Source organism: Condylura cristata, unplaced genomic scaffold (genome assembly GCF_000260355.1).
Source record: "Condylura cristata isolate star-nosed mole 26May11 unplaced genomic scaffold, ConCri1.0 scaffold00029, whole genome shotgun sequence".
NCBI classification, from domain to species: domain Eukaryota; kingdom Metazoa; phylum Chordata; class Mammalia; order Eulipotyphla; family Talpidae; genus Condylura; species Condylura cristata.
In genome coordinates, this window is record NW_004567130.1 from 15,635,058 (window position 1) to 15,660,973 (window position 25,916).

Consider the following 25,916-nt stretch of genomic DNA (forward strand, 5'->3'; position numbering starts at 1 on the left):
GCGGGTTAGGAGAGGTCTGCCACGCCATGTGGTCACCTCCGGGGCAGGCGGGAATCGAACTCATGCGGAAGCGGCTTTAGATTTTCAGTGCTGTGCTTTAACCCGCTGTGCCACCAGGGAGGGCCTTTCAGGCAATTTTTAAGAAGACTTTATTTATGTATCCCTACAAGAGTCTGGGGTATCGGCCAGAGGTGGGGGCATTAGGAATGGGGTGAGAGGATTCACCAGAGACAGAGTGAGGAGCAGAGCGGGTCAGTCTACTGAGATACACTGCTGAGAGCAACAGTGGGTGACACAGGAGAGTTCTGCTGGGCCAATTGGGTCAGCTCCCTGGCTGGGGATTGAATATATGCCTCAGTGGCAAGGGATAGATTGATAGCACTGACTTTAACCACCAGGGAGGCCCTTCTGGGCAACTTTGTAACTTTTGTGGGAACATATTCAAGACAATGCTAAGTGAAAAAAGAAATTCTTTCCACATATTAACAGTTACAAAGTAGCAGTGATCATTTTTTCACATACTTTTCAGATTTGTTCTAAATCACTTTTTAGGAAGTCATTGATGGTTCTAGCAAAGGACACAAATGACAGAGGTGTCCTGTAGTTACAGAGGTGTTCTGTAGTTTGCAAGTTTCCATGAGGTAGTTTGTATTCCGACCTCTTGCCCAAATGTCTATTCTGCCACTGTGTAAACGGTAAAGAAAGTAAGTAAATGTGGGAATTTCATAACCAGTGGTTACCTACTAATATAGTTGAGAATCAAGCAATCACACCAATTAAGAGTCATTTGGCAGAGAGCAAGCTTGTAATTCTTTCTCCTCTTAAACCAGCAGAGCCCAAAAGCCCACAAAGCTTGTCAGTAGATAATATAAAACATAGCAGGCAATTTTGAATTTACTTGTTTGATTAGTGTAAAAGGAGCTAACAGTTCTCATACTTAGAGGTACTATAAAAATAATTTATTTAAAATATGTAATTCTTACACAGTGGCCACCATAATTAGTTACTTAAATTAACATTGTTCAAGTGCATTATAAAAGTGTCTGTTTTTATACACACAGAATCTGCAGACTTGAACTTAAAAGCAGTAATTAAGTCAATTGTGACCTTGAACTTTAAATGTAGTTTATTGTTTTAAGTAGGAAATAGCTATAAAACCATTGTTATATGCTTGTTTGACAGTAAGATACTTTTACTGACAAATAATTCGACCTTCACTGCTTACTGGGCACTGTTCAAGTCTCTGAATAAAAAATTAAAATCTTGATTGTTGTAGATTTTAAGTTCTTGTCAGGCAGATAAAGAAGTTCCAGGTAAACTGTAACGTCTGTTAAATGTTGTCATGAAGAAAATGAATGACTGTGGTTGATGCCTTAAAGAGTGCTCATAGAAAGTATTAAGGTGGCATTTGAGCAGAGATCAAGAGGGAGATATGGGAGGGGGGAGTGGGTGGTTATATGTGGAGAATAGCAAGTCAAAAGGCCCTTGAGATGGAGGAGCGTGCTTAACCTAATGAAGACCTGGTAATGGGTGGGGTAGAGAGAACCCAGGAGATGGGGTGTGATGACAGTAGTGGTGGTGGTGAAACTGGGATAGTGTTCGTGTAGGGACGTTTCCTAAATTTTGTTGAAGACAGAATAGAACCTTTCTCCTAGTAGTGGAGTGAGGTGATCTAACTTTGAAAGTGTCCTTATAGATAATCTTTGCCGGGTGTATTGGGTTTGGGCTGGGATGGATAGGGGAGGGCAACCACAGAAACAGGGATGTTCCTGTTGAGTTGAATATTGGTGGTGACTTGACTGAGGTGAGTGTGGTAAGGATGCTAAGTGGTAGTATTGTAGTTAGGAGCTATTGCCTGAATGTGGATGTGAGAAAACTAGGATAAAACACAAATGAAATGCATTTATAGGAAATTCTAATGCTGTTGGATATTGCTGAACTATTTTATTATAGAAATTATATAAAAATTCTGGGTTCAAAGGAATGTTATTATTGTACTTTGCTTTTTTATTGTTATACTTTGTGATTTCAGTTCCTTTTGTGTATTTTATGTATGTGTGAGAGTACTTGTATCTTCCCATTTATAATTTCTATATATGTGATATAAAAACAAATTTTAGTATTATAATAGAGTGTACAACTGCTGCCACCTAATGTTTACAGCCTTCTACTTACATAATTACAATAGCTGGTTATAAATTTAATATTGGTTAGAAACACAATGTTAACAAATTAATTGAGGCTTATTTAATTGCCTGTATATTAGGTCCCCACTTCATACATTTAACAAGATAATTTAATTATCTAGAATGAGGTGGTAGATTGAAGATTAATTTTATTGACATCTTGATCTCTATTGAATTCACTTCAACAAATATTGACTTGTTGTCGTTGGTTCTCTCATCTCTGCCCTCAAGATTTTTAACTAAGTTTGGGATTTGAAGGAAACCATCAGGACAGCCCCTGTAGATACGAAATACAGTCTAACAAGACAGACAAAATTTGAATAGTTTTAGATTAAAATGGGGTACTCTAATTTTGACCACTTTTCCTGCTGGTCAGAAACCACCCTGAAACACCTGAAGATGTTGCACGGTAATACTATTAGTGCTGTGACACTGAGTCGCTGAGTTCTAAGTTAGTGCTGAACAGGGCCTTTGTTACATGAGAACTTTAGGAATGACCACTTGGTATTGAGGTTACAGCTTTAGGCCAGATTCTGTAATTGTCTGGTTTTGGGGGTTTTATTTTTGTCATTAGATAAGTATGCATTGATGCCTTGCTCTGTCAAACATGCCCTTTTGGCAGATACCTGCTTTGTTATATCTCAAAGTAGCAGATATCCAACAAGTGATGAGATAACTTTTACCTGCATTTGTATCTGAAATATTTGTTTGTTACTCTTAGTCTAAAGCTCTAAAAATGCTGCTGGAAGAAATAAGAACACTGTTAATGAGCCCTGAGATGGATTTAACAGGTACTCATTGAATGTCTAATATATCCCAAAGAATGGACTGGGCATTGAGGAATAGCATTGAAACAAAGCAGGCAAGTCCTTGCCTTCATTCAGTTACATTCTAATGGGAGGAGGTGACACAACACATATAGTCTATCAAATGGTGCTAAATGATCTGGAGGAAAATGAGGTCAGAGCATGCTGGAAAAGGGGAGTATGCTTTTTGCTCACTTTATGCAAATTTTCCTAGTCATAATAATTTTATTCCTTAAGTGATTTATAAAAGGTATACTGTAAATTATTTTGAAGGTCCTGTCTGCCTTGGAACTTGAACAGTTCACATCAAGCTATTCATCTAGTAAATGCTTAGCAAGTAGATTACCTTATAATATGGTACTGTATGAAATAAAAGATAAAACACATGTTCTCTATCCTTAAGGAGCTTAAAATCAGACTGAGAAGATACTGGAAAGGCACTTAAAACAGTAACATTGTGGTAACTATAGGAGAGTCATTTGTGTTTGTTTTTTTCTTAAAAAATGGTTAAGTATAACAAAACATTTTATTTTTGACTTTTGACTTACTTTTGAGCTGGGAGCCCCAAAGTGGGGTTATAATACTGACCCCTGAAAGCATTATTTTTGGAGACTGTGATATATAGTTTGAAAGAATGGAGAATCTGCATTATGTATCACTGTTTCTTGCTGGGTGTAATTCAAAAAACCTTTCAGGTTCTCATCAATCACTAATCATCATCAATCATTGAATCACCTTAAGATTTTTCTTTTAGTTTATGCAATCAGTAATGTATAGAATACTATGTAGTTTCTCTTTTCAGACTTTGAAATGTTGGCATAGCTGAAATTCAAGAAATATGCTGTTCATATTCTTGGTTCTATGGGCCTTTTTATTATTGCTTTTCTGATAAAATTCAGTGTCTCATCTCCAGTTCAGCCTTTTCTTGATCCCTTTTTAGGATTAAGGCAACAATCATTATGGATTTAGAAAATCCACAAATATTCTATCGGTTTTATGGTTTATTGGTGTCCTCCATTTATTGTCTGCTAATTGCTTTGAATTTTAGCAGTTACTGGTGAAATTGGCATTAAAGTGGTGTTTGATTTGAAAATACTGGTTCTTTTTCTTAGATATTAAAGATAGCATCAAGAGTTTGGTTATTAAGACATTTTGAACCTGGGACACTTTAGGAACACTGGTAAACAAAATAGACAGCACATACTACAGAATACACATCTGACACCTTTCACAGCCAGCTAAGTAAGTAGCATAGCCTTTGCTTTGAATTTTCTGGTAGGTTACAATATAGCCGGTTTTTTTTTTTGTTTTGTTTTGTTTTTTTTTCTTTAGGATTTATGACATGATGAAGGTTAGATATGTGTTAATTGAGCTTTCCCAGGTATATCTGCATGTCTGCTTCAGCAAGACAGCAATTTCACTCACCACCTACCTCATTGAGTCATAAAACTACAGTTAGGCAAAACCACTGAAAAGATGTTATGCTGGGAGCATTTCTACTTGGCCTCTTCTGCTTTTGCAGACTAGAACATTGAGAGGGGATACTAAGAGGTCTTTGGTTTTCTCATTTCTTAATTTTTTTTAAAGATTTATTTATTTATGCATACAGAACTAGGGTACAGACCAGAGGTACAGGGGCAGTGAGAGGATTCACCAGAGACAGAGCGGGGAGCAGAACATGTAGATTGATGGAAGTACACTGCTGAGAGAAGCAGTGGGTGGGTCAAGAGAGGTCTGCTGCGCCATGTGGATCACCTCTGGGGCAGGCAGGGATTGAACTCACGCTGAAGTGGCTTTAGTTTCTTAGTACTGTGCTTTAGCCCGCTGTGCCACCACTCTTCCATGTTACTGCTGTCCTATTCTTTATACCAAACAACAGCAGCAAACACTAATATGTGAAGAAAAAAAGAAAGAAAGAAAAAGGATATTCTTGAAAATCATGGCACTTGTAATTGTGTTCTAACATAAATACCCAGAGTATGGGGACTTGTTCTTGGAATTTATTTTATGAAATAATTAGACCTTTTATGACTTTCCCAACTATAAAATGTAAGTAAAGGCTTGCTTTTATATTTATGTTACATTAAAGTTGGCAATCTACAGTTTTTAAGCTTTTATTATTTTGAAAGGTACAATAGTATATTCTTTAGGTAAGAAAGGGCTATATAAGATTGTATTCTCAATAAAAAAAGTAATCTAGGTGAAAGCAGAATAACAGTGGGAACAATGTGTTTCTTAATTTTTAGGATATATAAGTATGTATTTGGGAAGCCTGTTAATAGGTTTGCAAGCTTTTTTCCCTGAAATTTTAATGTAATTTTGGACATCTGAGAATTCCAATCTTTCTTTCACATTCTGTATGATTCTGATAGAAGTTTTCAAAGGCCCATGCTTTGATCAACAGTAGTGTTGCCAACAGACCAGTGTTTTTGAATTCAAGCTCATTCATTCATTTGCTTTGTGGCCTTAAAAAAACCACACATTCTTGTTACCTCATTTTCCTTGAAGAGTGAATTTTGTTTATGGAAATAAATTACCACGTGGTAAGTGGTAGCTGATGCAGTTGTATGTGTGCATGGGAATGTACACATGCACGTGCGTGCACACACAGGTCATCTGAGCAACATTAAGGCTTGTGATAACCACCACTTTCAGGTAGCATGTATAGATATAATGTACCATACAATGCCTGGTAGTTTAAAGGTATTCGAAAGAATTTGGACTGGTATGTTCACACAGAGAAATGGTACTTTAATTAATCCTTGAAGAATGAAAGAAACTTAGCCAAGTAAAGACAAAGTTACAAAGAGAAGACTATTCCTTAAAACATACAATCCCTCCCCCCAGTAAAATAAACTTGATAAAAGTGTCACATATGTATATGTATAACACATACATGTATAGCACATATGTGTGTTATACTGTGTGATATATTAACATTATTAATGTAAATACTTATATTTTGATTTTAAAGATTTGGAAGGAATGCCTTATGCTTATAGAATATATAATTACAAAACTGAAAACAGTTTTGTGTTAAATATAGTTATAACCAACAAACATACTGATTAACAGCATTGTATGATATGCTGTCAGTACTTTGATGCTTGTTTACTTGATTGCAGGTTTCTGCTTGTGGTGAGAATTTGGTACTCTACTGTTAAACAGCTCTTTTAAATTTTGGCTTTCCTTTTCTGTTGAGAGTGTTATGAGTTAATCTCTCACCAATTTCTTCTTGTCTGAATTCCTGAAAAACTTTATTTTGTACAGCGTACGGTAGCTTCATTCGGCCTTCATTTTGGGTGAATGCATCATGTATATCTAAGTGTGTTTTCTCACTAGCCTTTGATGAAAGAACATACTGAAATGTGGTGTTCAGTTATGAAGAGGTCATTCTAATGAACCCAAATAGGCATAGACTAATTTTGTAAAAATACAAGATAAATATATTGTTGAAAGCTGAAAGCTTAAAAATTTTCTGGAGCCCCAGTTTGAGAAATAATGAATTTGCATTGTAGATCTAAAGGGATATACAATTCTCTTTCTTCATTTCATTTAGCAATGAAAAACACAGCACAGCACTAGTTATAACAGCTAATGTGTGGAAACAATCCAACACTCCAAGAGAGACCAGTGGGTCAAGAAATGTGGTACATACACATGTGGAATACTATTCAGTGATCAAAAAGATAGACTCATACTATTTGTGGCAACAGGGATGGAACTGGAAGTGATTATGGGCAGTGAAATAAGTCAAAAAGTAAAGGAAAACTATATGATGGTCCCATTTATGGGGGAATTTAAGGAAATTGGACAAAAGATCAGGAAAAAGACAAAGCTTGCAGGCAAACCATACATCTCAGGCATACAGTAAGGGGGAGAGGTGACAACAGGAGTGGGAATGCACAAGGGACTATAGTAATGGTTCACAGTGCCATATTATTTGGAGAATTATGGAATGGTAGAAATTAAACATTGTACAGAAATGAACAATGATGTGAAAATTTAAAAATGAACTAATAAAAAAAAAATGAAAGAAACACAAAGCACCCATAGGGCTCTTTGAGAAATAACCCCACTTAATTACTTGAAAAAGTGCAGTGGCTTCCTTGTACAGTGAAAGTATAAATTGTCAAGGTACGTAAAACTGTGTCATTTAGCTGTAGCCACCTAATTGACTTAGCTCACAGCTCGTGTTTTTTTTCTGTTCATGTACTTGCTGTTCTCCATTTTGGGCAGCTTTTTCTTATACTCCTAAAAGCCTGGTTGTTTGATAGGATTAGGTCCCTAACAAATAATCTTTGTTGTGAACTCTCCTCATTACTTGTTCCACTTACCTTTTGTATGACCTACCCAAACTTGGTGTGGTATAATGGCGATTTTACTATATTTGTTGATTCTTTTGTCAAGAATTTAGACAGGGGTCAGTAGCTATGGTTTGTGGCTACACCGTGATACCTGGGTGGGGTTTCTGTGGGAAAAAGGAGGAAAATCAAAGGGCTCTGTGTTAGAGTCATGTGGAGCTTTCTCAGTCTGTGGCACCCCAGAGTTGTAATGGCCTGGGGGCTGGGCCCAGCAGGTATGGCTGACTAGAGTTCCTGCAAGTAGCCTTTCCATGTTCCCTGGACTTTCAGCTTAGTACCCCTCAGGGGAGTCAGACTACATCAGGACTTTCATAATAAGTGTACCAGTGAATAGAGTAGAAGCTGCATGACCTTTATAACCTGGCTTTGGAGAGCACATACTTCATTTTTATTTTACCTGGTTAGTTGAAGCCTCACAAATCCTAAGCTTCAGAGGGAAGAGATAAGATCCTGTCTCTCAGTGGTTTGATTATCAAAATATTGAGGTCATGTTTTAAAACTGTCATATCATCTTATATAAAGTGACACCCCATATATATTATCTAGCAGTTCCTCTTCTAGATATTTACCAAAGTTTGTAAAAACACCAATTTGAAGGGATATATATGTTTCTATGTTCATTGCAGCACTACTCACAATAGGCAGGTTATGGAATCAACCTAAATACTTAGAAACTGACAAGTGTATTAGGAAGATGTGCTGTATATACACAGTGGTCTACTATTCACCTACACAAAAGACAAACTCCTGCCATTTGTGACAACATGGATGGACCTGGAAGGGATTATGCTACAAAGTAAGTCAGAAGGAGAGAGACCAGTTCTAGATACTGTCATTTATAAAATAGGAGTACAGAGAAATACAACAAATGCTGATACAAACAACTAATAACAAACCTTAAAATCTGACTGTGGAATTGAGGCCTTTGGCCCTACACAGAGGGAGAAGGAGAGGATGGAGACCAAAACGGGGAAGTAGGACACTTTTCCTGTTGTGTATAATTAAGTACACTTTGTGAGTTTGTTAATGGAAGTTCTTTCCAATTCCCTGTTCAACCTGATGAACAGTTTACCCTGTCAATCTCTAACCTCTTAAATTCACAAGTAAAACTTGTGAGCAAAACCAATGGCATTTTCCTGCTTTAATAACATGTCCTAAACTGGTTCATACCATGTAGATTGTTTAGAGTTTGATTACTTTTGAGTATAATTCTTCTAATACTTTTTTCTATAAGCATTCTCTTCCTTATACTCTCTCTGACCCTTTCCATCTCTCTAAAGAAACTAGCACTATAGAGTGCAGTGCTTAGACTATTTTCTGTAGCAAAGGGTAGATGGGAAGGTGGGTGAAGGGTAGAGGGAATGAGGGTTTTGTCCCTCCAGGGGCCATTTGGCAGTATTTTCATGTTTCTTTTGATAGTCACAACAATGGGTGGGATGCTGTGACCTCTCTGAACGGAGGCCAGGGATGCTAGAAGGCACCCTATAATGCACAGATAGCCCTTTACAATAAGAAATTATTTTATCTGAAAACCAAACCCACTGTGCATGCTTTTTCTTTGTGTGTATATATGTGTGTGTATCTACTTTACCTGTTTAAGAACTCTAATAAACCCTTTTGAGCAACACATATTTTTCATGTGTTTTTATGTGAAATAAACTATATAAATGTTTATTTTCTGTTCTTTTTTATTGCTTCTTAGCTTGTCCAGTTTTTAATTTCCTTTTTTTGTTAGTTATATAGATCTTTGCAGAGAACTTATATTGTACAATAATCCACATATATTCTACACACTCAGACTGTCAAAGGACTGCACACAATTACTTACTGAATGCCAGGATTGCTTGCATTTTCTGTTGTAGAACTTCTGTAGTCGCTAAATTATCAGTCCCTATACAGTACATTGCAGGAAGCTGGCAGATACAATGATCCATCTGTTATCACACCCATCAAGCGTATTGGCTCAGCGGGAAATGGCTGCAGATTGGAACTTTGTGTAAGAGAAGTAGTAAGATTCCAAGATGTTTTCATTCTTTGTAGAAAGCCCTTTCTGGCCTTTAACAAGCTTAACTTCTATTTCTAAAATCAACTTTCAGTTTATGATATTGTTACTTTTTTATTACTACTTACAAAAAGGTGGGGGGGCGTTTTTGAAAGATACGTATTTTTCTGAGAATGAGATTTCAGAAGATCATATCCTCCATTCCCAGAGAAATTCTTGCTCAGATTGTCATAGAAAATGAGCAGTGGAAAAATTGGAACTCAATATGGAGAGTTTTATTTTTTTAAATAACTGTTCTTAATCTGAACTAAGTAAATCAAATATAAGTCTTTTTTTTTGTTTTTACAATGTCACCACAGATTTTTTTTTATTAAATGTACACATGCATGATCACCTTTAAAGAAGTTTGTTATTTTCATAGTTAAGAAATGTTTAGATAGTTTTACTTGTGAGTTTAAGAAACTTGTTTGTTTCCTGAAAATTCATAGATACTTATGACCACAAGATCATTTATAGAGTCTCTGAGATCTTCTAAACTAAAGCATTGATGCTGTGCTTAATAGCACTTTGAAGTTTTGGAGACTACCCTGGAGGTAAATGGGCATGTGCTGTGATGCTTCCTATCTTGTGAATAGTCTTATTTATGCAGAGTTTCTCCCTTGGCAAGGCATAATGTCTGGTTTGGGAAGCAAAAATCCACTTTGAAATTACTCTCTCTGTATTATATGTCTTTGACTTAATTTAAGTTCACCTTCAAAAGGGCAAAATGGCTAGAGAAAAAAATTAAACGGGACAGAGTATGACTAATTGAAAGTTAGAAGGGCCTTTCCTTTTCCAGACTAAAGGATACACCAAGAATCTGAATAGGGATAATTGTTCACACACTTTAAAAGAGCCATTGTATTTCAGTTTCTTCTCTATCCACCTTCATTTTTAAGCATTACTGCAGAAAAATTGAATCTTTATTAATTTAGCTCAGTATATTTGGGTTATCAAATTTTCAGTATTGTCTCAGGGAATTTATTATTGGTTATCATGCTTGTTATCCTTAATTAAAAATAATAAATTTAAAATAATTGACTCACAAAAATTTGATGTCTTTGAGTAAACAAACCAGAGATTATTGAGAATAATGATACAGAAGCTGATTTTCGGTGTGTGTGTGTGTGTGTGTGTGTGTGAGTGGGTCTTATACAAAAATGCTAAAACTTACCCCAAAATGATTTTACAATACTTTTCTGCAAAAATTGTTTTGCGTTGTGTTCCCTCCTTACTCCCAAAGGCAAATAAAATCTTTCCTGGGGCCTTTGAAGATGTGGCTGCAGATAAATACATAGATCTTGAGGCTCACTATACCTAACAGAATGGAACAAGTTACACAGTTACTCCATCTTGTTGTTGATATATAGTTATATTAACATATGATATGTTCTTAACAGTTAATGTCACCCCATAGTTATGTAGCTGTTTTGTTATCCAGACATGATGAACATGACAGCCAAGTCATGGAAAGAAAGAAAATGGTAGTAACAGCTTAGAGAATTGATAACTAGAATCAGTTTTGCCTAGACAGAGTTCATCTATTCCTACATGTTGCTTATTGGGATAGAAGTTTTATAATTTTATATTGTCTGATTTTAATACACAAAGTTTGTAGGAGGTTCTCTTCATCACAATGAGTTCTTTGAATTGTGATAGTTTACTATCATTATTGTAAAGCATTTTAATTGAATATAATTATCTTGATTTTTCCCTCAAGAATCCTTCTCATTAGTCATTCTAATCTTGATAATTACTACAGGTTCAATAAGGTATTATTTCATCACATTTTTTCCACTTACATTGTTTCTACAGAAATGTTTTTGTGCTTTAATTGTGACATTTGGTTTCCATGGAAAACAATATAAAATTTCAATTCTGAGAATGTGTATGATTTTCTTGTATCTTTACTAGAAAGAAAGCTAAGTCGGTTTTTGCTGTTTTAGGTAGCATTAATAAAATCCTTAGAGAGCTCATATATAACATGTGGCCATGTCCTGTATTACTCCCTTGTTTGAAAAGTTAAGTAATATTAATTTACCTTTTGGTGGTTGGTTGCCTTTTGTTCCACTTTGATGTTTTTCTTGTGATCATAATATTTTTCTTTGGGGAAGGTTCTGTGTAATACGGTAAGCATACAAATATTGACATTGCCCTTGTACATACAGACTTGTCATGCTTTTGTGTTGGTGAAAAGATCAGAATACTGCAGAGCAATTGTTGAGAAAGTGAGTGCCTGGGAAAGGGCTACTTTCGATACTTTAGTTATGAAAAGCCTATCGGAGGAGGTTATAGTTAAGTTAAAACTCAGAATAAGCCAGCCAGACCTGCAGAGACAAATAGGGCAAAGCTATATTGGGCAAACAGAAAGCCAGTGCAGTTGAAACTGGTACATTGATGGGAGATAGAAGAGATAAGATTAGGTGGGACTTGGTAGGCTTTGGTAGGTAAAGATTCTGAATAGATTTTTAATGCCACAGAATGCCATTGGAATAAGGGTTTGAGCAGAAGAAAACTGTGGTGTGAATAAGTTTTGAAAAAAATACTTTGACCGCCTTGGAGAATGGACTTAGTACCCTGGGTAGACACAGATTCTTGCTGAAGGTGGATTGGAAAAAAAAAGAAAAAACAAAAAACTTCACACTGTTATCTGTACTTTCAGAGTGTTAGTATGTCTTTGTCTAGCAACCTTTTTTTTTTTTTTCATGTTAACCACATTTCTTTTTTAGGCTTCTTTCCTTATTAAAAATTCAGTTGGTTTAGTCATTCTTAGAGATTCTTGCATTTGAACTTATACATACTTTAGTTATGATAACTCACTGTTATTTAAAGGGCTATATGTAGTTTTTAACATGTAATATGAGAAATTTAGTTAAGTGGTTTTTTTGCAATTACAATTTTTGTTAATTCCATATCAAGATAATTTGAATATGCATCTTGGAAGTTGTGATCATGGTGTGTGTGTATACCTAGTATTATTCTGTATATAATTTTGTTTTGCAAGCAAGTTTAAAACTGTGAGCTGCAATAGAGAATTGCATGCAAAGAAATTACTGTGCAACAAATTTTTAATGCATAGTCCAGAAATTTCTGATGCATAGTCTACCAGAAGCTTTCTAAGTATTCCTTTTCTATCAAAACAAACTCTTCCCTAAGTAGGAAGGTAAGTGCTATTAAAGCAACTTTTAGTTGTTTTACATAATAGTAACTCGTATTCAAATTTTGGAAAGGGGAATCAAGATTGGCAGACATCAAGGGAAAATATTAGTACTCTTCCAAAAGATTGATTTTAAGTCAGTTATTTGGAAAATATACACCTCCCAGTGAAAAGCATAAATGATGGATAAATTATGAAACTAATCTATAAAATGTTGATTTAGTGTGTTAACACTTACCTTTAATGTTGGTTTGGGTTCTGAGTTTTGTGATGTGAAGGAGTGGGTTAATTGGGACTCTATAAATATTTTAAATCTTTACCATCTATGTTGGAAAGCTTTCCCACACTCATTGTACTTTCTTAGCATCTTGCAATTTGAGAACTGGGAAGAATCTTAAAAAAAGAAGATAAGGAGGCCCTCCCTGATGGCACAGCAGGTTAAAGCACAGCTCTGAGAATCTAAAGCCACTTCCGCATGAGTTCGATTCCCGCCTGCCCCGGAGGTGACCACATGGCGCAGCAGACCTCTCCTGACCAGCCCGCTGCTCCCCTCAGCAGTGTACTTCGTTGGTCTGCCTGTTCTGTTCCCCACTCTGTCTCTGGTGAAGCCTCTCACCCTCTGCATCTCTGGCCTGTACCCCAGTTCTATATGCATAAATAAATAAATAAATTTTAAAAAAAAAAAAAAGAAGATAAGGAGTAGGCAAGAAGCAGCAGAGCCAGGGAAGTGTTAGTGGAGTGGAGTGATCAGGGTTTCTGATTCTGTTTATTCCTTTTCATTTTCCAGTGGCTTGCAAATTCTATCCTTTTTGCGAATTCTTTTGTATTTATGGTTTTAAATAAACACCGTAAGTTTAAATAAACCTTTGTTTATCATGGATAACAAAGTATAACTGCTTAACACTGCAGCACTAACAGCTGGAGCTGGACCTAGATAGAGATGGAGAGGGCCAGCAGCTTGGCCCAGCCTCTTCTGCAGGACAGAGTACCCACACAAGAAACCCACTGACCATGTATTAATGAGGTCACACAGTCCTGTCCTACCCCTATTTTGCCCCATATAAAAATTTTGGGTCCTCTTACCCTCCAATCAAAATGCCATTCTAGCCAAAGGCAGAAAGAAAAGACCTTTGAACTCATATCCACCTCTGTGCAAATAAACGGCTTAATTTCCCCAGTGCACTTGTAGTTTTCTTAGTTGAATCCTATATTGCAAAGGGTCATGTAGTGTTGAAACACCTACAAGAAATAAAAATGGTGGTGGTGTTGGAATATTTAGGTCATATAATACTTTTTTTTTTTTTTTGCTTAGCAGTTGGAAACTGCTTAGCTTGTTAAAAGTGTAAGAGTAAAGACAACTTTTTCCTGGATATGTTTCAATTTAAAGTCTTGAGAAGTTTTTTTAATTGGTTTTTAATAATTTGTTTTTGAATTAAAAAGGCGTAACTTAATTTTGAAGTCTAAGTGGGAGAGTTTTACTTTTCTGGCTTTGGTATATATGATAGAAATCTATTTATACACTAATCATTGAGGGAAAAAATTTTGTGATTACTGAGAATTTACTTGAAATTTTTAAAGCGGTTTTTTTTGTGACATATTTGATATTGATGATTGCTTTTGTATTTTCCAAATGGGGGAAACCTATACAAGTAATTTAATTAGTATTTGGGGAATCATGCTTTTATACATATAAAAGATCAAAAGAAGAGAGGACAGTTTGGCACTTGCATTGTAGTAATTGTATAAATGTTCTCCTCTGTGGTAAAACTTTTTATTTCAGGCGATGAAACATTTAAATTTGTGTAATGCTAACACAGTGTGGTATGAATCAGACTTCAAAACACAATTGAAATATACAGTTTGAATTAAGTTATAGACATATTTAATATAGCCAAAATTTTTCTGATTTCTTATTTGGTGTGGTGGTACATGTCAGAAGACTCAGTACATCCAACAACTTACTACTGCACAAGTATTTTGCTGTTCTACAAAAACTTGTTTTTTTTTTTTTTTATGACGCATCCGCTGTTTTAGGTCTTAGGATTTGTGAACCAGACTTAACTTTTTCTGCTACATTCTTGTTTTTGTTTCTTTACCTGTTTTAACAAATTTCCACATGTGCAAGTTCTTTGGTTAGTTTTGTAACATAGTCTATATGTAGTGCCATAAAAAAATCTGAAAAGAGAAACTAACGGTCGAAAAAATGCTTAATTACACAGCTTTAATCTTGAAAAATTGCTTTTAAGTATTTTGGTTTAACTATAACCTTTCAATTACTGGCTAATATGTATTTTCCACCTGCCATTAAACTCTTCATAAATAATAACCCAGCAAAGTATCTGCATGAACCCACAAAACACTGTAATTCAATGGCAGTTTAAACCAGTGTTTCAATTTACAAGTTGTCAATTTAGTGTGGCTGTGTCTTTTGTCTAGTTTAAAATAGGACTTAATGTTTATAGTTTGAACCTTTGGACTTTGGACCTTGGCAGTGGTTGTTGGAAGTTGGGTGGAATGAGTAATTGAAATAAGATAATTCTGTATTCCTATTTCTAATCAAAGTTACATTTTTACTGTTTCTCATAAAACACAGGTTTTCTATTTTGTCCTGGAATTTTATGCAAAAGAAAACATTATATAGTAGTAAAACTAGATTATGGAAATCCTGATGAGGACTAGCTATTTTATAGTGAAAGTAAGACAGTGAAATAAAAGAGAAGGAACTTATTACACTGTTAAATTTTGTACTTCTGTGCTGATAAAAGTAGCAAAAAGGTACTTTAATAATTATGGTTTAACTGATTTTCAAAAGTGTGTAATTTTTAGTTCCAAATTTAAAAATGATTGTTTTCTTATTAATGAGGATCTGTTCTGTTTGCTGTGAGCTATGTAATTTAAGTGTAAGCCAAGGTATTACCAAGTTTTAAAGATATCTGGTCTAAAGAAAATCTTCATAGTAGCCTCCTCCCCTCCCCTCTCCTCCCTTCTCTCCTCGCCTCCTCTTTCTCTACCCCTTCCCTCTCCCCTCCCCTCTCTCTCCTCTCCTCCCCTCTTTTCTCCCCACCCCTCTTCCCTCCTCTGCCTTCTTTCCTCCCCTAGCCTCCTGATCCCTCCTCTTCTCCTAGTCCCTCCCTTCTCTCCTCCTCCTCCTCACTCTTTCTCTCTGTCTGCAGATGTTATTTTTGCTACATTTGCTATTTTAACCTGTCAGTTAAAAAATAATTACTATGTCAGTATGGCTGGCAGCTCATATAGGAAAAATATGCTGTCTCTTAATCAAAGGTGATTACAGTATTTTCCTGTCTATAAATGTGCTTGTTGTGTAACGAGAATGCATTAGTCTCAGCCTGATGTACGAAATGAAAGGCAGCAAGAAGCAGCACCATTGTTATCACTCCAGGCGTGTCTAATGAATCGTGTTTCCATGTTCTCTGGTCACGCAGTCGAGTGCCCTCAGCTAGGGCTAAGCCTCCTGTAAAATGCTCTTTAAGATTATTGTAGCAAGAACAGACAAGCTGGGTGAGTGGGGGTGGGGAGAGCTGCCACGGGGACAGCTGCATCTCAGACAGTTACAGCTGCAAAGGTTAGGCACTGCAGTGGCGGTGATGGGCTGCAGTTTGAGCTTTAGTGTAAAAGGCAGTTTGGGGACTTGCCCTGTCAGAATTTTAGTAGCAATCTGGAGTGTGTGTTCTAAATCAGGTTATGTCTGAGAGTGAGAGGAAATATTTTTAATTTTTATTACTCATTTGTGCCAGCATTGAAATCAATAGTTGAGTAATTTTGATGAAAGTTAGTGTTTTTGAGGTTGATGTTTATTTTGTAGTATTGATGGATTAAATATGTTTGGTCTGAACCACATATCTGGTTTTCTTGCTCTAAATTTAATGTTATTTTGGTGATTCTTCTTCTGAGAATGTTGTAATGTGTGAACTTGTAGCTGACTAATAAATGTGGGCTCACTTTAAAAAGAATTTATTTTAAATATGTTGTGTCCTCATAAAGGAAATGCTCACTGCATTAAACCTGAAAAATACACCGAAAAAAGAAAACAATTACCATTCAAGCAGCAAAGATAACTTAATTTTGATTACTATCCTTTTAGGCCTTTTTAAAAAGTGCATATTGAATTACCAAATCAAGAATATATTAATAACTTCATAAAAGGGGCAAATGTAGTATTAGTTTAAAATCATTGAAAAAGAGTAGCAAATGGGGGCAAATTCGGAGTCAATCAGAGCCATTGTGCAAGATTTCTTTTTCACTGGCAGTTATTAAAGTAACATTTGCAGCCTGATGGTTTTTTATAGCAGTTGTCTTTTGAGGGTCTTTTGCAGTTTACCTAGAAATTTAATTTTATGGTTTTCTTCAATTTAAAGTTCAGTGACTTTACATGGAATACTGTGATCTGTTGAAATACTAACTTGGATCATGTCTTAACAATGCTGTCTAGAAACTATTAAAATTCTGACAGAGAACTCTTGCTGTTAGTAATTCTTAATTTTTTAATGACAGCTGCTTCTGTGTCTGACAAAGGTTATCAATATCTGTAATCATTTAAAGTTGCAAAATAGATGAAAACAAATGGAGCATTTTAATATCTTCTATTTATAATTACTACTTGATTTGATGACATTGGTGAAATTAAAACCCATTTTCAATATAAAGTTTTTAGTGATATCAAATATTCTACCCCATGAGCAGTTCAAGGAAATCAGAAGCTCTAAGTGGGTTGACATTGATAAGCTCATTTTGTTATTAATAATTTCAAATATAGATTTTACCAGGTACTCCATGGCAGCATAACTGTGATCAGTCACTGGGGTGGTATATAATTGGATTTTTTATGGGTCTGATATTATACTTAAGAATTAATGTAGAATTTATGCTACTTTGTTACTCAGTTTTTTAGTCAATTTTTAAGAAAACAAATACTTCAAAATCATCTCCATTTTAAAGTGTTTTATTTGAAGCAACCCATAGAATATATTTAAAAATGTTTTCTTATTATAGTGTCTGCATGGTTCATTTTTAGATTTTATAACTTGAAACAATTTTTTTAAAGTTGATGTTTTATATATTGTGAATAGCACTTGAAAACAAAGGCAGTGGGTGTATTTTGAGCCCTCTATTCGGAGCTGCACTATCTTTATCAGGTTGTCAGAGAAATCTAACTAGAAGTAATCTTGCTTCCTGTGCCTTGTTATAATCTATTTGTATTTCTGGAGTTTGGAGTAAAATTTAATTTTCAGTAATTTTAATGGCTGAATGAGGAGTGCCATTCCTGAAAGTGCCCCTCCCCCCTCTAATATTTGCAGTGGCCAATGTGGTTACTGAACTCAATGTTCTGGATAATAGGTTTCATTAGTTTTGATGCCTGAGGTAAAAAAGCAGTAGGTGGGAGTAAGAAGTGTTTTTGATGTCTAGACGTTCATTTCAGCTGTTGCTGCAATATGATACATTAAAAGGAAATATGTATCATAGCTCAGAGGAAATATGTATTCTTTGAAAGTAATTCTACTTTTAAACTGTGCAAAGCAGGTGACCTGAATTCTAAAAGCATGAGCTTGAATTTCTTTAAGGTTTCACAATCTTTATGCTCCTCCCTACCCTATTCCATTCCCCCTCCCATTTTTCTCCCTTCAAGTAAAGTGTGTCAGTTTCATTTGTGGAATTGGAAGGGGATATCTTTCCAAGATCTCTGCTGGGAAACACAAAATCATTGAAGTATATTTTGCTTTGATATTTTGCCATATTGACTTCTTTCCCCTGAACCTTTTGTATGATTTTTATTTCAAAGAAGCTTATTAATTCTGCAAGGAGCCATGTTTGCAAAGTTGAAAGAAGTTGTATTATAATTTGCGAGGATTTTGAAAAATTATTTGGGCACTAAGTAGTAATTACTGCTATTTAAACTTTCCTTTTAAAATGTTGTCTATTATACTAAAAGAAAAACATATAGTACGTTTGCAGGTCAAATATTTATGAGTATTTCTGTATTAAAAAGGTTAGATAACAGCAATTTAAACAAATTCTGATTATCTTTTTCAGTTTAAGTGAGCTAACTTTAGGGCCAAATAGTTTTCCTTGCAAATAGGCAGTGATAGTAGTGCTCAGTTTTATTTTTCAGTTTTATTCTGGCTGTACTGAAGAAACTAACAACAGGGGACTGTTTCTGTTTAGAAGTTCTTTGTTTTGATTGGTTCTTGCCACTCATTTAGTATACATGCAGTTCAGGTGTGTTGGTGCTTTCTTTTTTGAGACAAACAAAATTAAAGATTTTCAGTTACATGTGGGGAGATTTATAGTTACATAAATCTATGTGATAGTCTTGTTGCTACTTTAAATTCTTAAGAAATTAATAAGCTTTTAAGTTGGAACTTGAAATACCAGGTTAGAAAGACTTTTTTTGGGTGTTTTTAAAAAGATGAAGATAGTGTATTATGGCATGTTTGTTGGTTTCATAAAGGTAGTGCCCAGCATCTGCAGGCCTTCTATAAATGTTTGGCTCTTGGTTTTCTTCTCAGTAGATCTTGAAAGGGAAATAGAGTTAGTAGTAAATGTACCTTATGTCATTTGTAGAGACTTAATATAGACAAACTATTTCTAATTGCCCCTCAAAAAGGATATTCCTGAAGAGTATGAATGTCAAGTGAAAACTTTATTCTTTTTTTTAAAAGTTTTATTTATTTGTGCATACAGAACTGGGGTACAGGCCAGAGGTGCAGGGATGGTGAGAGGCTTCACTAGAGGCAGAGCTGGGAGCAGAACAGGCAGATCAGTGAAGTACACTGCTGAGGGGAGCAGCGGGCGGATCAGGAGAGGTCTGCCGCGCCATGTGGGTCACCTCCAGAGCCTGGGATGGAACTCTCATTGAAGCTGCTGCTCGCTTGCACTGCTACATCCTAACCTGTTGTGCCACCAGGGGGAGTGCCTTCTCATTTTTTAAATGGAGATTAGAATAAGTTGTTTCTATCGGAGTTCTTAGTTGTAAATTAAGAAAAGGAGTTGGCACCATCAGCTGTGCAGAATTAGTTCAGTGAGAAAATTAGTACTCTCCTCATCAAGCATTTGATGCTATATTACCTCTGCTACTTTTTCAAGAGGAACCTGGTCTTTTAATTTTTATTTCTAGTGCTGACAAGAACGATTGCTTCATCTCCTTTTGTGTCGCTAGTTCAGAGGCAAGGTACTGTGCAGGAGCATCTAGTGGAGTTTAGGTTTTCTAGGCTTGTCCATATTGTTGGAAAGGATGGATAAGAGAGAATATTTTTACTTCTTTTAGGGGTGGTCGTCTTTGACACCCAGCTAGAATTAATGAAATAGACAGTCACCAGGGATAGGAAGGAGTTACATGTTGAATGACTAAAGTGAATGTCCCAGGTCCTTTACTCTATCTCATAGTGTTGTAGACAGTTCCCCTCCCCTTTTATATATAGTATGTGTCTCAAAACTTGGTATATAGAATAAAATGAGAAAGGATAGAGAGTTTTCAGTGTAGAAAACAAGCTGTTACTGGTTTTTTTTTTTCATTTTAGAATAAAATACTTTATATGTTCAGTAGCTGGCTGCAAGACATTCAAAGTAGTTGTCTCTCAGTGGTTTTCAAAGTATATATTAGCTTTTTGAGAGCACTCCTAAAATCTAGTGTGATACTTGAAACATAGCATTAGCCATAAACTATTGGCCAGTGCATGTTGACCAGATATTTATTATTAGTTTCCAAAAATGCCGAACTAACTTTGGATTTTGAGAGTCAGTGACGTATATACCATTCTTGCATTTCTGGAAATTGTGTGTGTGAAATTTACCGATAATTATTTACTATATATAGACAGGGTTAGCAAATTGATGCATTATCCTTAAATTCATTGTCTAATTTGGTAATATTTATTAGAATGATTAATCATAGTTGTTTTCTAGTAAATTATTGACTGCTCTTGAATCTTTAATAAAATAATGTAAGACAGTATTTAGCAGTTCATCTGAAATGTAAACACTGTTCCCTTTTTAATTCGAATGATAGTTCAAATTTTACTAGTTAACTTGTTATTTGAAGAGCACAGTTCATCATTTTGATGAAACTATTTACCAGTTTTTCTTCTAGTCATATTTAAGAAATCTTTCCCCAGCTTAAGGTTATAAAGAGTTTCTCTGTGCTTTTGAGGTTTTATACTTTTAGGTATAAAGTATGACCCATTTTGACTTAAAATTGTTATGCAGTGTAAGGTACGGTTTGCTTCTCAGTGTTCTCCTTGCTCCCTGCTACTCTCCCTCCCCTCTTCCTTCGTACAGCCTCCCTCAACCCTCCAAACTGTTCATTAGTTTCTGAAAAGACTTCTTTCTCCACTGAATTGTCTTGGTGTACCTTACAGAAAATCAGTTGGCTGTGTGTTTGTGGGTCTGATTCTGGACTGTTCTATTCTGTTGATCTGTATATCTATTTTCTTTTCAGTAACGCTGTCTTTTCTGTTCTAACTCTATAATTATTCTGAGAATCCATCTTGGTAATTCTACCAACTGTTTCTTTTGCAGTGTTATGGCTCTTCTAGTCTCTTTGCTTTTTCATATAAATATATAGACTCAGCGTCTCTCTTTCTGTAGAAAAATCTTATAGAGATTTTGAGTGAAATTGAGTTGACTGTGTAGATTGATTGGTGTGAACGGATTGCCATGTTAACACTTTCCCCCCCACCTACCAGTACATATTTCTGCCTTTTTGATTTCTTTCACTAGTATTATAATTTTGTAAATCTTGCACATAATTTCAAAATTTATATTATTTTATATAGTTCTGGTGCTGCTATTATAGTACTTACACTCAATATTTAGTTATTCATTGCAGTACATAGAAATATGCCTTTCTGTCTATATGAGCTAGCTAACTGCAGTTTTAGTTCTGGTAGCTTTTTTGGTTAACTTTAGGATTTTATAAAGTTATAAAGATAGTCTTGTCATCTGTGAATAGAGATAGTTTTATTTTTTTTCATTTCAAACAGTATACCTGATTTTTTCTGCCTTCTTTTACTGAGATTTTTTTACTAAGTGTGGAGAGTGGAAAAAAGAGATATCCTTACCTTGTTCCTGATCCTAAGGGTTAAATATTCAGTTATTAAACTATACTATGATGTAGTTGGCATTGCCCATGCTTGCTTAGGTTTATTTATTCCATATTGTATGACTGGAGAGCTCTGACCTGTTACCATTTTACTTAAAGTAAGAAGGTGAGGACCATTGGAGAAGAAATAAAGAGGTCTGATTGTTTAAGAACCTTCCATTCATAACTTCTGTGAAGGTCAAAGTATCATGCCCATTAAAAAATGGGGCCCTGCCTGGTAGCACAGCAGGTTAAAGCACAGCACTAAGAAACTAAAGCCACTTCAGCATGAGTTCAATCCCTAGCTCCGGAGGTGACCCACATGGTACAGCAGACCTCTCCTGACCCGCCCGCTGCTCCCGTCAGCAGTGTACTTTGTCATTGGGCCTGTTCTGCTCCTCACTCTGTCTCTGGTGAATCCTCTCACTGCCCCTGCACTTCTGGCCTATACCCCAGTTCTGTATTCATAAATAAATAAATCTTTAAAAAAATGATATATGAGGAATTAGTTAAATGTGAATGAGATAGTCTATAAAAACATCTAACCTGGGTTATTCAGTAAGTTAATAGTAGGTTTGAAATGCAGAAAAGGGGATGAGGTGTTCTAGATTAAAGGAGATTTAATAGATTTAACAGAACAGATAATTGGCAGACCATATTTAGATTTTGGTTTGATGTATACTGAAGTCTTATGAGTGAGCGTTGCTTTAATATATATCAAGAAAGAAGAGGGAGGGAGGGGAGAAAGGAGGAAGAGGTGAGATGACAACATTGATAGTTTGATTTAGGAATTTATTGGGGCTTATTATATTTTAAAGTATATTTAAATATTTAAATGACTAAAACATTTATAATTGATGTCACCAACTTGAAAGAAAATCTTTGAAAAAGAAGTGGTATGCTTCACAAATGCTGCATTGTCAACATTTTTTTAAATTGAAGCAACATTTTGCAATGGCATTATGTAAGTTGCAGAATGTACCATTGAGAATCAACATAGAACTGATTTTAACCCCAAACATCACGTTGCATCCTTCTCTTTCCATTTTCCCAATTTACCCATCTCTATCCCCATTTCCCTTGTAGAAACCAAAAGTTTATTTTTCTTTTATTTAGTTCACCTGTTTGTTTTCTCTGTACCATATGTAAGGGAAACATACAATGTCTTCTCTCTTGTGGCTTATTTTACTAAGCATAATACTTAGGTCCATCCATGCTGCAAATGACAGGGTTTCTTTTTTTTTTTTATAAGCTGTATAGTGTTCCATTGTGTGTGTGTATGCCACATTTTCTTTAATCATTAGTCAGTTGACGGGAAATTAGATTGCTTCCAACTGTGGGCTATTGTAAATGATGCTGTTATAGACTTGGTAGTTCGTTTCTCACTTCAAACTGTTGTTCTTATATTTTTGTAGGTAAGTTCTCAGAAGTGGGTTAAATGGGCCAGGTAGTATTTCTACTTTTATTTACTTATTTTTGAGAAATCTCCATACTGGTGGAAATGCATCATTTTATATTCCTGCCAACACCATGTAAGGGTTCTCTTCTTTCTTCATCCTCCCAAACATTTGTTTCTTGTCTTTTACATACTAGTCATTTTTTTGTAGGTGTGAGGTGATAGCTGTTTGTTAACTTTGTATGATACAAAATGATGCATCTTTTTCATGTTACTGTTGACCATATGTATGTCTTCCTTATCAGTAGTCCATATGAATCAAAGGCTTTGTGTGATCATGTTGAAGAATGGTGCAGATGAAATTTTAGCAATTTTAAACTTAATTATTTTGTTTATATTTGATGTACATGCAATAATATAGTAAAAACATGTCTCTCAGTGAGCTCTGTAGATAATTGTAAATTAGCTGTCCTGAGTATTACAAGAGCCATTTTGTAGTTTTAATTGGTAGCTTCTTCCAACCACTCCATATCTGTGATATATTAACATCATGATGCAGTTTAAAGTTGATGTTTTCTTAGTCATTGAAACATATTAACAAAGAAAAGCAAATATTATGGAGTATTCCTTTTATTAGCTGTCTTTCTTGCCCAGGAAAAGTTCTATCCAAACATATGTTAAAAGAGATTTATGACATCTTCAAAGGATTGAAAAAACTTTGGATCATTTGACTTGAAGAGAGACCATTCATTGCTAGCAGGAATTATCTGTTGTGCTATAGGTTTTTTAAATTAGTTAATTAATTTTTAAAATTTATTTTCATTTTCTAGTTATAAAGAACACAATATTGATTGGGGAATATTTGCTAAGTCATGATTAGCCACATAGTCAGGATAATAAAATGTTATTAGATGTATAAGAAGAAAACACCATTTTTATCATTAAAAATGAAGGTCTATAATAAAAACCTCTGAATGTAAATATTTTTCCAAATTTTTTCTGATTAGAAAATATAGAGATGCATTTTAAGATGTCTGTTTGTATGCTAAAAACATTCATAATGCATTGTGGATTTAACAGGTCTTAATTCCCACTCAAAATAACAAGTAAAAAGGAGAGAAAATTTTCTTCTGCAACTGTTTTTTTACCTTTTGTCCAATCTTTTGCTATACTGACTTGAAATAATGTAATTTAAAAGTAAGTCAGCAATCTTCTAGGGCATTTTATATATTTATGAACGAAAAGAAAGTTAGGGCCTTCCTTGGTGGCACAGCAGGTTAAAGCACAGCACTAAAAAGCTAAAGCCTCTTCAGCAGGAGTTCCTATCCCTCACCTGGTGAACCACATGGCATGGCAGACCTCTCCTGATCTTCCCGCTGCTCCCCTCAGCAGGGTATTTCAATACATCTGCCTGTTCTGCTCCCCACTTTGTCTCTGGTGAATCCTCTCACCACCCCTGCATCTCTGGCCTGCGCCCCAGTTCTGTGTGCATAAATAAAGAAATCTTTAAAAAAGAAAAGAATGTTAGGAATGCATGAGGCATTACTTACTGGATTCTCATTAGTTACTTGTGACTCAGTGATATATTTCAAAGGCAAATATGGTGTTTTCCAAAATGTCAACATTAATGAAATTATGAGTACAGGAAATAAATTCACTGTTACATTAAGATTTAATTTTCTGGCATTCTTCCTAGAAGTCACATCATTACAATTATATTTTAGACACTGCCTTCAAAACTATCTATCTATCTATCTATCTATCTATCTATCTATCTATCTATCTATCTATCCATTCATTTATTTTGAAGATACATGTATTTATTCATACAGAATGGGGGTACAGGCCAGAGGTGTAGGGGCAGAGAGAAGATTCACCAGAGTCAGAGTGGGGAGCAGAACAGGCAGATGTATTGAAACACACTGTTGAGGGGAGCAGCGGGCAGGTCAGGAGAGGTCTGCTGCGCCATGTGGTTCATCTCCAGGGCGGGGATCAGACTCACGCTGAAGTGGCTTTAGCTTCTCAGGGCTGTGCTTTAACCTGCTGTAGGGCTGTGCTTTAACCCACTGTGCCACCAGAGAGGGCCCTGCTTTCAAAACATTTATGTAACTTGCACATACTTAGAATTTTTTTTCACTTTTGATTTTTCCCTCTTGAGAATATATACAACCTTGTTATTTGTGACATTTGTGTTACCTTTAAATAGTATGGTGACAAGATTAATTTTCATGGTACTATTAGGTAGAAAGGCTAATTTGAGAATTTCTGGAAAATTTTACACTGACACAGGATAGAAAGGGGTGGACTTGTGGGAAAGAGATTGTACATGTCTATACCTAAGAGATCTTAAAATCCAAACACATTTTTTCCTTCTGTACATACTAATTTATGACATTGAGCATATTTTTAACTTCTGTATTAGTGTGAGATAAGTTACTTAAATTAATTCATTATGTTTGCTTTAGAAAAATGCTGTAAGTTTCTTTTATTTTTATTTGGATTCCCTGCTTACTGTTTCATTTTTTGTTTTGTTTTTGTTTTTAGTTGTGGAAGAAGGACTCTGGGAAAATGGCCTTTCCTATGAATGCAGGACACTGCTCTTCAAAGCGATCCACAATCTGTTAGAAAGGTAAGAGAGGGACAGCATAAACCTAAGTTTATGACTCTATACTCAAGGACCATATACTCAAGAGTAATTCTCAAAAAATTTCCACATGCAGTTTTATAAAAGTAAAATTTTAGAAATTTCATGTTTCTTTTTCTTTTAAAAAACTTAAAGAAGTTTCAGTAATAGAACTGTCATAAATCTTTTCACTCAGATTCACCACTAATTTTTCTTATCATTTATGTGATTGCTCTCTCATTGTCTCCC

At 35.2% G+C, this 25,916-nt stretch overlaps 1 protein-coding gene across 1 annotated transcript in view; it reads left to right on the plus strand.

The window, feature by feature from the left end:
- MED13L (mediator complex subunit 13-like) overlaps window positions 1-25,916 on the plus strand; it is a 265,044-nt gene that overhangs the window by 108,971 nt on the left and 130,157 nt on the right. Inside the window, exon 3 of the mRNA XM_004691010.2 lies at window positions 25,589-25,673. Coding sequence (XP_004691067.1) covers window positions 25,589-25,673 — 85 coding nt within the window. The remainder of the gene's footprint in view (window positions 1-25,588; window positions 25,674-25,916) is intronic.